This window comes from Symphalangus syndactylus, chromosome 5 (assembly GCF_028878055.3).
Source record: "Symphalangus syndactylus isolate Jambi chromosome 5, NHGRI_mSymSyn1-v2.1_pri, whole genome shotgun sequence".
In the NCBI taxonomy this organism is placed as follows: Eukaryota; Metazoa; Chordata; class Mammalia; order Primates; family Hylobatidae; genus Symphalangus; species Symphalangus syndactylus.
The window spans coordinates 63,443,818-63,458,958 of NC_072427.2; the positions used below are offsets into that span (position 1 = coordinate 63,443,818).

General features: G+C 40.0%; 1 protein-coding gene across 8 annotated transcripts in view; it reads right to left on the reverse strand.

Moving 5' to 3' along the window:
- Positions 1 to 851: 851 nt before the first annotated feature.
- Positions 852 to 15,141, reverse strand: part of RASGRP1 (RAS guanyl releasing protein 1) — a 78,076-nt gene continuing 63,786 nt past the window's right edge. For 7 of the 8 annotated variants that reach the window (XM_055278653.2, XM_055278651.2, XM_063640280.1 and 4 more), the window contains 6 exons: positions 14,812 to 14,921; positions 13,658 to 13,802; positions 12,606 to 12,642; positions 11,300 to 11,452; positions 7,098 to 7,483; positions 852 to 3,402 (listed from right to left, as the gene is read on the reverse strand). In XM_055278653.2, coding sequence (XP_055134628.1) covers positions 3,268 to 3,402; positions 7,098 to 7,483; positions 11,300 to 11,452; positions 12,606 to 12,642; positions 13,658 to 13,802; positions 14,812 to 14,921 — 966 coding nt within the window. In that variant the 3' untranslated portion in view covers positions 852 to 3,267. The remainder of the gene's footprint in view (positions 3,403 to 7,097; positions 7,484 to 11,299; positions 11,453 to 12,605; positions 12,643 to 13,657; positions 13,803 to 14,811; positions 14,922 to 15,141) is intronic. The other variant, XM_055278656.2, reaches the window with a different exon arrangement.

The following is a 15,141-nucleotide window of genomic DNA, read 5'->3' on the forward strand; positions in this document are numbered from 1 at the left end:
TAAACAGAAAAAGGAAAACATTTTAAATAAAAAACATCTTATTACCTGTATCTGTGACAAGAGGAGGCATGACAACCTAAAAAAAATTTGTGACCAGAAAAATGTCCTGAGCAGTGATACTATCTATACCTTGGAAGGTGCACAGGTTAGAGAAATGTGGGGATAAAAATTGGGGGAGGTGAGCAGGCAGTTTAATCTTGCCTTCAGGATCAGGCTGTCAGTGTGACTTTATTACTTTGTATGAAGTATTATGAATTGCCCAAATGATAAATACACCCCCATCTAAATGTTCCAGAATGCATTCCACAGAGGAATTTCAGTGACTGAAATTTTTCCTCTCTCTTCATTGGTGTGGTTAAACAAAAATTAGCTGGGGATTAAGGGAAAATTGTGGCTATGTCTGATCATTCTAAATAATCATGACCACAAATAAATTGCCCTGAGTAGGTCTGTAACCTGGATTGAGCTGTCATTACCAATTTTATCCATAGCTTCAAAGGATTTCTTTACTTGCTAGTTTGCTTTAGATGAAACTGTGGAATTAAAAGCCACAGAGAAGGGACAACCTCAAGTCTGTCTCCTTTAATGTTAAGTATTTATGGACTTAATATTTGGGGACCACTGTAAGTTGTGAATAAGATGGAAAGAGACTGAATATTTCTGTAGTGTTACTTCTTCGTGTTGTAAAAAGATCTAGAAAATTTTAAACTGAATAGCTGCTTTGCCTTTCCTTCCAGGAAAACTCTATTTGATTAATAGAATAGGGGAGTGTTCTTAGCTGTGGAATATAGTAAAAGTTCAGGTAAAGTGTTTACATAGTCACGAAGCAGAAGAAACACAAGACATTTGTGTTGTAGGGAACCTAATGTCTTTTATCATATAAATATTACACAGAGAAAACTTACATTAGGTATCAAAAAACTTTACAATCTGTACATTTGTTTTTTTCTTGCATTTCTATATTATACATTTTTAGACAGAAATTCACAATGATCAGTAAAAAGGTAAGTCAGCAAAGAAAATGAGAAGTGACCCTGCTGTTAATACAACAAGATTTGTCCTTGTTTTGGCAGATAAATACCTGGCCAAACTAAAGTCGTGTGAGATGCAAAAATTTACACTAGGCTTGATAAGCCAAAACTTTTTTTTGGTTTGTTTTTTTTTTTTCTTTCAGATTTCTGTGATCCCACTAGCCCCATGTTGCTCAACACAAATACTATTAACTTGTATACTGTACCTCTGTGGCCCTTGCTGGACTGTAAAAACCTGTGATGAAACTTTCCTCTTATCCATTTCAGTGATAAATTCTGCAGTACTTGATACTGTTTAGCCATTGCTAATTTGACTAATTAAGGGGACTGTGACCTTTTGAATCCCTATAGATTATTTATATAAAAACTAACTGGGGATCTTTATTTTGAATGGAGAGGAGGAAGAATGAAAAAAATTGTGTTCCATTACTGTTTAAAAAAATTAGAGCATACCATCTTTGGTCTATATCAAAGGAAAAGACGAATAGTGAAGAATATGAATTTTAGAGTCTGTCCTATTAAAAAGCAAGTAACAAAGTGTTACTATAAGTTTATATGCCAGGTAGTGGGCTTAAGCGGGCCTGCTTTGGGTATTTCTGAGTTTAAATTTGGAAAAGGGTAAATATGTGTGTAAAACGATTCTTTATAATGTACTGAAACACTAACTACAAGCTAGTTCTATATCACTAAAACTCAGTGCAAGGAGGAACTCAAATGGGAACTGGTCTTTCATCAAAGAGAATTCCTAAATGATCTGAATCCTCCAGGTAAGCAATACTGTATATATACTTTGTATTCGTATGAAGACTTGGTGCTATTGGCTTTAGGTTTGGAACTTTTAATTGTTAACATATTTTTGGCAATTGGACAACTTGTTTATGAATTTCAAGTCAGTCTGGTACCAGACTTTATAGGCATGGAAGCTAAGTACCCCCAAAAAGGAAAATGATCATATGATTTTATTTTTTTAAGAGAACTAAAAAGAGGCTGACAAATGAATTTGTGAATAGGTGCCCAGGCAACTAAATGAGCCCATTTATTATTAACCTTCATAATAGAAAACTCATAGGACTGTTACTTGTGATTTTGCCAAACAATACAGTTTTACCTTGTGAGCAATTTAATCTTGTGACAAACTGAACTTTATATTTGTGACTTTGTATAAATGACTAAAACTTGTTTAATTCACTTCCACATTTTATGGAGGAAACAAAATTCCAAGCCACATGCATGCCTGATATTGCATATACATATTATATACATATGTACACACAGCTATTATTTAAGCTACTGATCCAATTAGCTTATTTCTAAATAGTATTAATAGTGAAGACAGTTAAGCACAAATTCATTTCAAAAAGAGAGCTTTCAAAATAGTTTACTTCAGAAGATAAAGATAGAACATGAAGAGTTAAACAGACTCTTCATAGACTTTTTTTTTAAAGCCATCAATTCCTAATTCTATCCACTGTAGAATATATAAGGACAAACATGTTTGCGTTATGTTTACTTTAGTAATATGAGATGGTAATAGCTATGTACCTAATTTGATTACTTATTTTATGATGACTGTAAGTTGTAAGGCTACAACTATAAGTTGACCTGCAATTGGATAACATCATGTTTAATAGGCCTCTAAAAAGTTGTGGCTACATCGGTAGAAACTGTCTTCTAGGTAGATACGCTCATGTGTTATGACTGTAGTGAGGAAGGAGGGTACATAGACTAATTGATTAGATCTGAGGTAGTGAAGAAGGAGCCAGGTTCACAAAGTATGCTGGGATACAGAGGAAATCTACTTTTGGAATATGGGTAGTTTTCTATTATTAGCAAGCTTTGGCTGGAACAAAGTCAGTCAGTTTGCAGAAAACACAGGGTAAGAAGCACATACATTTTCCAGAGATTTTAGTTTTAAGGAAGAATTAGCCAGGCAGGCCATTGAGATGCCCCATTGGCAGGAAATGATAGTCATGTTTTAGATCGCATACTTTTGATGAACATCAGTGGTATGAATAGCAACAGTTTTGCATTGTTTAGTTTTCCCCCTTTGAGTCAACTGAAAGAGAAAACAATGCTGCACATTAGGAATCTTTTAGGTAAATAAACAGTAACAGGCTTTTCCTTTTAAAGTACTGTTTTAAAGGTGGTCAGTGTAAAGTTCCTCAGGTCTGTGCGTTACAGTTTAGGAAAGGAGATTACTATACTCATCTACAGATTGTGCTACTTAGTTTCTAGGCTAAGAACAGTCACCCTGCTCCATTTGAGCTAAGACATGATTGCTTTTTTCAAGCTGGAGGGATTCTATTTTCTTCTGTGCATATTTCAGTTGGATCTTTAGGGCATCATTATCTGCTTTCAGAGTATTTATTTCCTAAAGGGAAAGGAGAATGAGGTATGTTAATAAAGCAGCAATGAATAGCAAATGAATTACAAATTGAGAGCTACTTTTGATTGGCATCTCCTATTCACTGTGGCTGAGAATTAACAACTATTTTTAAGATAGTTATTTTGCCCTGAATAGAAAATAGCAAGTTAAATATCAAACGAGCATTTGTAAGCAGCAGTTAGTCTTTGTTATCATATCAAAGTTTGTGAGTGGTTAGCAGGCAGAATAAACCATTTCCGAGCAATAGGTAGATAATGACAAAACTTTTGGATGTTTTCTCATGGGAGATCTCAACTTGGCAGAAACAGAGTCTCTGGTCAGGTCTGAGCCATGAAAGCATGACTGAGAATTCTTTAATGTGAGGTGTTAGTTAATTTTATCTAAGTTTTTCCCCCACAAATTATTGAAAACAAATGTAACTTTTTGATGACGTTAATTTTACCCCACCCCTAAGTTGAGATTTAGTGATCTAATTTGTAGTGGTATCATTTTAGAGCCAACAGTTGATTTCCAGTCTTCTGATTTTGAGTCCAGTGTTCTTATGTTATCCTATACTTACTACTCCAAGAGAATATTATATATAGACAGTGTCTGGGTAATTTGGGATACACTGGGTTGTTTCTCAATCTGAATTATCTAGATAGCTGTCTTAGCTGCCATATAATATTGAGCACTTGCTATGTGCCTGTGCTGTGTGACATAATGGAATACCTTAACCTTCACAAACACCCTGAAAATAGGTTGTATACCTCAATCTTATAAAGGCAAGTGTTGCCATACAGTATAAAATTGCAGAGTTGAGCCTTGGTATATCTAAACATAAAAGCTTTTATTTGCTTATTCTTTTGTCCCATGCTGGTTCAGTGGTGCATTATACTTAAAATAATACATAATATTTATTCTTATTAATATACATTATATATTGTAAATACTGATTTAATTTGACTAGTTATTATGGATAGGACTGTTGAATTACACATAGACTAGTCATTGTAAGGATTATACTTAATGGGAAAGTGGGACACATAATTGTTCCTCTAAAATACACACAGTGAATTCTGGACCTTAGGTCTATCTGACAAGCCTAAAAAGTAGAAAGGCGGTGGTCAAAATGGTGAGAGGGTTTACTGGCTCTGATACTGCTGAGTAGGAATTCTAATCTTTCTGCAAGCCACTTCTTAAAGCATTGTTGCCAACCACATTTTTCCTTTCCATCGGCATGTAAAATGTCAAGATTTGAGGCAAACCTTACAGAACATGGAATCCCAGCCCTGTATTTCACAAGGACCAAATAAGCTGTAGAGTTTAACAGCTAGTATAAGAAATGTCTGGGACTTAAAACACAAATCTTTGCCGCCAAGACCAAAAAGTTCTTTCTCTTCTATTGAGTTCATTTTTCGAGGGTTCTTTCATCATTTTTGAAAGTTGCATTTGGCAGTTTCTATCCCTAAAGAGGAAGGGGTTTGTCTAACCCACGTTTTGCCACCTTCTCATTGACTTGGTTTTTACGGCACATCTTAACAATAACTCTGAGCAGGAGAGTACCATTCATCCAGAAAATCTGTTGTTCTTTTTTCATGTTTCTCTTCTCTTAATATTATGTTCTTTGTACCAAGCACCAAATCAAAGAGTTCCACATATGTTATCTAACTTGTTTCTTCAGATGTTTCTCTAATTCAGTTTCTGGGGGTCTGACAGGGAAGGTAGAGCATTGAGGACAATGCAGGGAATCCTGAAGCCCTCATGGACAGTTTTTCAGTCTGTAGAATGTAGAATTATATAAGGAATTCTACTAGCTGGATATTGGTTTTGTGTTTGCACTGACAGGTCGGTCTCCAAAAACACAGTACAAACCTTGATGTTTTTGGGAAAAGCCAGAAAGGCATTCCTTCTCCTCTAATAAAGTGAATAGTGGTGTTGATATTAATGTATCCTTGCTTCCCTGTCTCTAAAATGGCTTAGTTATCTATAATTAAGAAACTACTATGCCATGGGACAGTAGTTTCTTACCATTTATAGGTTCTTACCGATTATAGGTAACCTCTTGAGCCAGCCCTGTGAGTTGTGTACTCTACTCGAAACAAAAAGAAGGATAGTAATGATTGAACCTTCAGAATTGAGTATCTTGACAGTTGGCTGTTGGCTCTTCTTCCTTCTGCTGTTCCCATCTCCTACTCCTCCCGCCCCTGCTTTTTTTTTTTTGAGATGGAGTCTCGCTCAGTCGCCCAGGCTGGAGTGCAGTGGCGCGATCTTGGTTCACTGCAAGCTCCGCCTCCCAGATTCACGGCCATTCTCCTGCCTCAGCCTCCCGAGTAGCTGGGACTACAGGCGCCCACCACCATGCCTGGCTAATTTTTTATATTTTTAGTAGAGATGGGGTTTTACCGTCTTAGCCAGGATGGTCTCGATCTCCTGACCTCGTGATCTGCCCGCCTTGGCCTCCCAAAGTGCTGTGATTACAGGCGTGAGCCACTGCGCCAGGCCTTTTTTTTTTTTTTTTTTTTTAAGATGGAGTCTGTCGTCTAGGCTGGAGTGCCGTGGCTTGGTCTCAGCTCACTGCAACCTCCACCTCCCGGGTTCAAGTGATTCTCCTGCCTCAGCCTCTTGAGTAGCTGGGATTACAGGCACCTGCCATCATGCCCAGCTAATTTTTGTATTTTTAGTAGAGACAGGGTTTCACCACATTGGCCAGGCTGCTCTTGAACTCCTGACCTCAAGTGATCCACCCACCTCTGCCTTCCAAAGTGCTGGGGGCATGAGCCACCGCGCCCGGCCTTATTTTCCTATTTTTAATGTCATTGTTCCCTTCTCTCAAACCTTGGCACCATGTTTCCAAACTCTTGTTCTCCTTTCCTTGGTAAACTTTATTTTGTCTTTTCCATTGTCTCTGTTAGGTACCTGATGATAATTAGGACATTGTGAGCCTAACATTGAAAAGCAGCTCCTATTGTCATAATTGTTAACATTTTATAGATTATATTGCTCTATATTATATTCCACTGTGCGTTTGCCTGCTACTGTTGCTTTCCCTATTCTAATATGTGTAAAAGATCAGCATATTCCCTGATGTGTTAGAAAAGATTCTCCTCGTTTATATTTAGGAGGGAGGCGTTTTCTATGGTGAGCCACAATACACTCACCTTTCTCTTGTTGTTGTTGCTGTAGGACTAAGATCACTAACTTCTCTTAGGAAGATGCTTAGGTAATTAGGTAACCATGATGATCCTAAACCATAACCCTGATGAACATGTTAAAGAGACCTCTGGGGAAGGAGGATTTAGGCAAGTTCATTTTAGTTCCATCTAGAAAAGGAGTGGTATCAGCACAGTAAAACTAACCAGTAGATACTGTGGTTTTTCTCCGTGAGCCTAGTAAACAGGGCTTTGGGCACTGGCACCAGCACTCTGAAATGCCACCACCTGTGTGGTGATAGGGAGCCCTGTATAGCCTGTGCTACTTGTGTAATGTGAACCAAGGCCCCCAGTGGGTTGTGAGAAAGCTGGAATCAATCCATCCTTTCTTCCTTCCCTCCCTCTCTCCCTCCCTGTTTCTCCCCTCCTTTTTTGTTTTAGACTGCTTGTAATCAGCCTGATCTGAATCTTCAGTCCACATGCTTTTCCCTGGTTTGGCCCCACTTCTCTAAGATAGTCTGAAAAAAAGGAAAATGAAAAGGAAGGTACCTGTTCCAGCTCTTGGTAGGTAGGCAGTCTGAGGTGACGGTGCTCCTCCTTTGATTTTATGAGGGAGTCTTTATTCTCCCACTTGACAAAAGCCCGCTTTCTGACCAAGACTGGGCTAGGACATGGAGAGGTGGGACTGGGAAGCACATAAAGAGTATCCTGGGCTGTCTTCCTTGGGGAAGACAGCACAAAGGGACCTGAAGGGCCCTCACTGCCAATCCAAGGCTGTGATTCAGTCTGGGTGGCCTTGTGGGCAACAGCCCTCTTCAGCCGAAGAGAAATCTTCTGTGAGGACACTCCCATCAGCATGATGGTCCGATCCTTACTCTCCTCACCATGTTCCACAGCCTCCCCATTAGGGAATGTAAAAGGTCCTTCCTCAGGTGCTGTAGGAAGATACAGGACATGCTAGTACTCTAGCTCAGGAAAGCAGAGACTCACTCAAGACTAAGACATTAGTTTCAATGAGACCTTTCTTATTGTTACAGGAGTTCCATATGTTCAAAGAGGACCCATTTTCAGGCACCCAGTTTAGGGGGTGCGGGCTAAAATCTAGGGGCTTTGCTGGCCAAGACATGGCCACTGGTGTCAAGCTACATCCACCCTGAGAAAAAGCATCTTCTTCTGTTTGCACAAAGGTTGCCTAGAGGGTTTCTGGTTTTGGAGGTAAGTTGAAGCCCCTGCCTCAGTGCCACAGAGTTTCATAAAATAAAGAGAACAAGAACAATATATAGACAGAAATGCTCCATAAATACTTTTTTGGACCCTGGAATTTGGGAGCTCTCAGCATTTATGTCTCAGTCCTGATATAGACACCCTCTAGCAGATGAGAACTCTCTGGGAACCCATTTGTACGGTGGGCACAGCTTAACCATGAGAAAGAAGTTTTAGCTTTGTGGAAATGTATCTTAAAATGTATTGCCCTTGTTTGATACTGAGAGGGAAAAGGTAAGTTAGTCTGGTTTTCTTTAACTAAGACCCACTACCCAGGATCCAGCCTAGTAATGTTAGCCATAAGGAGTAATTTCCTGGAAAAGTAGAGTAAGAGCAGATGTATTTGAGGTGGGTGATAGATAGGCTTTAAGATAAACAGCAGATCATCTCAGTTTACTTTTTGGAAAGACTCAGCAGTGATTAAAACATTGGATAGTCTGACTTTGAAGACATTGGATTAGTATAGTTAAGATGGCTTTAAAAAACAACAAAAAAGTTTTCTAATTAGTATTTGACCAGAATCAACCAGTTGTAAAACTAGAAATCTTACAGAAATCTTAATTCTTGCCAAAGAGAACATAATTTAAATTAACATTTAATATTTATCCAATAAAGCTCAAAATTGTAATTGCAGTTATTTAAGTGCTCAAATATTTAAATTGTTATGGTCACCCTAAAATAATTACATTGTCTTTTTTGGGGGAGTATTATGGGTGATTATTTTTTATATCTCCATTTTCCAACTTTTCTATAATAGTTACAAGTTTCAAGAAAATGAAAGTTGATGAGATTGAGAAAGATAGTAATGGGCTAAAAGAAATCACTGGAAATTTTGATTTGATAAGCAGAAACCATCCCAGATAATAATGAGATGGAAACAACTAAGAATGGATGATATCCAATAGTCATTTTTGCCATTATAAATAGACCTTGACTTTTAGCAACTTTATAATAATATAGTAATTTTCATTTTGTTGCCCATGATACATGTATGTTTTTCCTACCTATTGGTTTACTTCCTGAAAAGTACTTATCTTGCCAGTGTGGGGCAGGGTTTGGAGAAAGAGGAGATGGCCTGGAAAGGAGAAATCTCTAACAGCAGCCCCTTCAGGGATTCCTTTTTGAGGCCTCAGATTCAGGCTGTTCTCTGCTGTCTTTTCCACTTGAAAATCTGCATTTTATGTGACAGAATTGTGGTGCCCTAAGGTTATGTGTAACTCTGAAAATACAGAGTGCATGAATGAAATATAGGGTCCAGCCCTATTTTTTACAATGGTGTTTGTGATTTCTATTAAAAGGTGAACATCAAATCCTTAGTTGGTTAGCATATTCTTTCTTAGAAAAGACCCTAAGAGGATTTTTTTCCCCCTAAGAACAGAACATCCCAAAAGTTTGAAGTCAACCTGTGTTTAGATAGATAGTAAGGAGAAGGATTTAGGAAGACAGCAGAAAATTTTTACTTGGCTGATGTGATAAAAAGGAATGTGCATTTCTTACATGGAAGTGAAGCACTTAAGCTTTGGTCTAATTGATCAATAAATGCATGTTGATATTTACCACTGAACATTAGAAATGCTTTAAATGCAGAATGTATACTATATGGACTTAAAGTTTTCTCTAGGCATCTGTTGTAACGATAGTGGCCTTACCACTTTAGGGAGCTTATTTCAAAAGAGTAATGTTACTAACATATGGTACATATGTGTTAAGCCCGATTTTAAGTGCTTTATATAAATAAACTCATTTCTTATTTCCCTTTTTGGTTCTACTTAGAAGTCACATGGCTTCTTATATTAAACTAGCACTAACCTAATAAGCATTGGATTTTTGCTAAAGACCTATATGTTCTATTAGTCAAGGTGATCAGTGTTTTGACATGCTGGCTAACCAGCCAGCCCAGAGATCAGGGCCTAGTACAGCACTATGAAGCCTTGTGCCCCAACCCTCCCCAACAAGCCCTTCATGTTACTCTTTTTTAAACAGCTCCTCATTTTATCATACAGACAGGCACCTGTCATTTAAGACTCTCTAGACTGTCTCATTTTTTTACTTCATCTCTTACCTAAACCACCTTAACACCTTTTTTTTCACTATCTCAATAGTACTAAAGCTGTTCTGCCCTTGGCCTTTTGCTCCTACTGTACATCCTATCTGGAATGTGCTCTGTCCTCCTCCCATAACTTAATTCTACCCTTCCTTTAAGACTTAGCTGAAATTCTACCTTCTCCATAAAGTCCCAACAGCCCCAGTAGAGCGATCTCTCTGCTATGTCCTCCTGTCATTTGCTGTCTCTGCAACCTATTTGGCTCTTAGCATATACTCTTGCATTGTTTCTAAACTGCTCTATATTTGTATATTATCTTCCCCCTAACTAGAACTACTCCATGAAGACAGAGACAGTCTATTTTGCTTCTTGGCACTTTAGATCTGGGGCATCTCAAACATACTTAAAGTCATTTCCTTATTGTACTGTTTTTTCCATTTTAACATAAGTGAATTTGCTAGTTTATTTCTCGAATGTTGAATGTTTTGGCTTAGTCCTAGGATTTTCCTTGTATGATTTGGAATTGTAATCTGCAAGCTCCACTTGAGTGGGAGTTTTGCCCCCCGCCCTTCCTTTCTACATTTAGCCTTCTGTTTCTAGAATTTTGACAATTACCTGCTACCTGGCCCCTCAGGGTTCCCCAGACTAGGACCTGGTCTTAAATTAATGGCTTGGGGTTCCTCTCCTGGAGAAAAACTGGGGATATCATAGACAGTCACTCAGCTAGTAGAACTCTGCCTGTGGCTAAGTCTGCTTCCTGCTATTAAGTGACAGTCAGTTTTTTAAGCATTGGATTTTTCCTTCTCAATTTTAAGCAGTAAGTCTGGTTCTGGTCACCTTTCATGCATAGGTGGTCTCTGTTACTATGCAGAAATCAAATTCGCAGCTGCCTCTACCTGCTTCTAGACATGCAGCCAAGCAGACCAGTAGCTTTCGCATCTACTCCTTGCAGTGTGTTTCTAGTACATGTGTAACCTTGAGATGCGTGTCTTTGTTTTTGAATGTACTATGCCTTTTAATGTTATTTATATACTATATATGTTAATTTACATTATACATATACACACACACATACATATGCATGTACACACATATTCTCCCTAGTCACTGTTTTGGGTTTGGAGCTGGGGATAGGGTGGGATAGTTAACTGTTTACTTGAGGCACTATCTTGGCCAGAAGTCAGTATCTGTGCTTGGTGTAGGTGCTCAATAAGTACCTGCTGATTTTTATGCCTAACTAGGACTCTGCTATTCTCACACCTTAAGTCTAAGACATAGGCATGGAGCTAAAATCCAAAACTGTGGGAGGGGTCAGCCCTGGCCTAACTAACTGTTGAGGTTACATTTAAACTCAAACATAGAGTCATGAGGTAATCTTTCCTTCTCTAAAACTTTTCCCTTCCTACTTCACTTTCCAAGATGAATGTTCCCAGTGCCTACTTACCATGGAGCAGATCTTTGGCTCCCAATGAGCAAAGGTTGGACACTGGCCCCACAGAAGTGTTGTTCTCTGTGGGAGCTACTGGGTTCTTGGCTCGCTTCTTGCACTCAAACACAACCAGATCTTTGCATTGTTTGTGGCAGTTCATTCCGCAGTCTGTGGACAAGACATCCTGGGTCAAGAAGTCTTTCACTTTTCTCTCTTCCCCAGTGTGTCTCACAACCAAATTCATGCAGTGCTTTCTTGTCACACATGTCTGTTCTATCTTCTGGAGCTAAGACACTTAACATTCCTAATGAAGCTAGCATTCTTCTCACTTGGTGAAGCCCAGAGCTCACACTCTTGATGTGGCCCTTATCAGTGAGTCTCAGCATCAGAAGCAGTATCCTGATGTCTTGGAGGGAAGAGATGGTGTCCTGGTATCCCACACATTCTGCCTACTCTAGGGAGACCCTCTGGAAACGCTCAGCTGTTAGGTCTTATTTTCTTTCTTGCAGTAAAAGGTTTCCTCTCTTTCACTCCTGAATTCTCCTAGTCACAAGGAAGGACAGTTATGTCCTCAGTGATAAAGGAAAGCTGACAAGGGCCTTTAGTAATCCTTTATCTTCTGTTGCAGAAGAGATTCTATCTTTTTCACTGGGGACCCACCCTTACATGACTATATGAGAGCACCGTCACCTACCTGCTATCCCTGTTCTAGGCCAGCCACGACAGAAAGAGGATTTTATAAAGGGAAAATGCCTAACTGCACAACCAGGCATTTCTCTCTTCGGTGTGGTGGTCATTCACCAGGGGTGTCCGAAGGAAACCACTTTGGGGATGAGACTCTGAACTCTGCTGAGAAGTTGTGGACTAAATGGACAACTACTATGGGCAAAAAATGTTTTAGCGATGGGACTCTAAGACCAGCTGATATGGTTTAGCTCTGTGTCCCCATCCAAACCTCACCTCGTAGTCCCATAATCCCCATGTGTCATGGGAGGGACCCGGTGGGAGGTAACTGAATCATGGGGGCGGTTACCCTCATGTTGTTCTCATGATAGTGACTGCTCATGAGATCTGATGGCTTCATAAGGGCTTTTCCCCCTTTTGCTCGGCACTTCTCCTTCCTGCCACCATGTGAAGAAGGATGTGTTTGCTTCCCCTTCTGCCATGATTGTAAGTTTCCTTAGGCCTCACCAGCCCTGTGGAACTGTGAGTCAATTAAACCTCTTTCCTTTATAAACTACCCAGTCTCAGGCAGTTCTCTATAGCAGCGTGAGAATGGACTGATACACCAGGGAAAACAGTCAACAATATTGAGTCTTACCTTTACATCGATATCCTTGTTTGATCACTCCCCAGAGCTATGAAACAAGAGACAGAATGCACCACATGTCATTCATACATCTGGTGTGAGGCTACAAGGCGACATTATTTCCCTTCATTCTACTCTCTAGCTCACGTGGGAAGGAAACCTCATTTATCTCTCATATCTTGTCCCTTCTGACCTTAAATCCATGAGAAGAGTTTATGCTGATCAAAGTTTCTCAAGAAGCAGGTTTTTTTTTTTTTTTTTTTTTTTTTTTTTTTTTTTTTTTTTGAGACAGTCTTGCCCAGTCACCCAGGCTGGAGTGCGGTGGTGCAATCTCGGCTCACTGCAACCTCCACCTCCTGGGTTCAAGCAATTCTCCTGTCTCAGTTTCCCAAGTAGCTGGGACTACCAGGCATGTTCCACCACACCTGGCTAATTTTTTTGTATTTTTAGTAGAGATGGGTTTTCACCATGTTAGGCGGGCTGGTCTCGAACTCCGGGCCTCAAGTGATCCACCCACCTTGGCCTCCCAAAGTGCTGGGATTACAGGCATGAGCCACCACACCTGGCCCTCACTAGCAGCCTTATGACCCAGACATTCTCGAGAAATGGATGAATCATCGGGCAAACAGGTTCCTCAGGACTCCAAACTGAGAAGGATATAGAGCCTTGCATCAGGACCCGGGTTTAGGGGGAAACTATTGGTCAGGAGTGGAACGGAGGAGGGGCATAGCCCAGGTTATCTCCTAAAGACAGAAGGTATCTCATATGTCTTTGTTATAACCCTTGAAACAGCACATGAATATTATACGTTAAACGTATATCCCTAATTCAGCATTTCTTGTACCATTTATCTAAGGCCTCATTGCAATAGAAAAGAAAAAACAGGAAGAAGTAAGAGATGATGAGTGCAGGTAAAAGCCACATGCTTGAGCTCTAGGTTATTCTAGGTGTGTTTGGGCTCCAAGCTGGGATGGGTTTATAAGCATTGTGAGGTCTGTGCCTGTCTTAAAGTATCCCACACTCTTCCCCAAATTCAACCCTGGGGCACCCTAAGAACAACTTACAAATCCAGCACAGTTGTCACAAAAAGTGGGCTTCAGGTAGGTGGTCTCTTGGAAGTTGTGAGGAAAGCCCAGGCCCAGCTTGGAATAGATTGAGCTGGCTCGCATGAAGTAGGCTGTGATCTCATCCCTGCTGATGAGGCCTTCCCTGCCGGCAAATGACCAAGGCAAGGATGTGAGTATAAGGGGCATGGAGGCAGGTAGCAAGGGGGGGCTTCTAGCCTTAGAAACTCACCTTTCTTTTTATCCTCAGTGGTAATATGGTATGTGCTACCTCATGATTACTTCCATGGGTCTTACTCTTAACAAGGATACAAGATGACATGTGGTAAGTAGGTGAGGCAGCATTACTCATTTCCACAGAGGTGTTCTTTGGCCAAACTAGGTTTCCCTAACTAACTTGACCACTATCTATAAGACTTGAAAAAGAAACAATGTAACATGTACATGTGTATAGGGAGGGAAATGTCTTATGCTACAGTTTCTGACTTTAGACAGTACCTAACTGGAACCCACTAACCATACGATTAGTTTCCTATAAGAGAACCAAGATAGAATTTATTTAACCTTGAGAAAAGTAAATATGCAAAGTATGAATAAGTATTAGTTGTTTCCCAAAATCTGTAATGACAAAGCAAGAAGGAAGACTAAACTTTTTCTTATTTATAGTTGACTATAAAGTGGCAGATTTATGGAATGTTCAGTTCAGTTTTTTTTTGAGACGGGTTTTCGCTCTTGTGGCCCAGGCTGGAGTGCAGTGGCATGATCTCGGCTCACTGCAACCTCTGCCTTCTGGGTTCAAACAATTCTCCTGCCTCAGCCTCCCAAGTAGCTGGGATTACAGGCGCCCACCACCACACCCGGCTAATTTTTGTATTTTTAGTAGAGACAGGGTTTCACCATCTTGGCCAGGTTGGTCTTGAACTCCTGAGCTCAGGTGATCCGCCCACCTCAGCCTCCCAAAGTGTTGGGATTACAGGCGTGAGCCACTGTGCCCGGCCTAGAATATTTTTAAAAGCATGCATATTTCATGGTCTGTTCTTTAAGTGATCACAGCAGCAACACATCTGAGTTTTCAAATTCTTCTAGTGACATACCTAAAAACCTGTTCTCACCAATGGGCTCATAACCACATATTCCTAAGTACAAACCCTCACCTGTCTTTGTCCATCACACAGAAGGAAAATGGAAAACTTGCAGCAATCTTTTCAAATTCTTCCTGAGAAATGTATCCATCCTGGTCGTGATCATAGTTCTTGAAGACAGACTGTGAAAAAGGAGTTTTTTTGGTGATTACTAAAAAGAAACTGGTCTTCTCTCCCTTTAGTCAAATGACAAAGAGCTGGGGCAGTTGGATAAAAGCCTTTTAACAACCTGAACGAGAGGAACAGGGAAACCTGCTTCCTTAGCTGTGGCAAAGATGTGGCAGGTCACATCTCAGGCCTTTGCTGGTAGCAGCATCTGGAGGCTGGCCATGTACTTTGAAT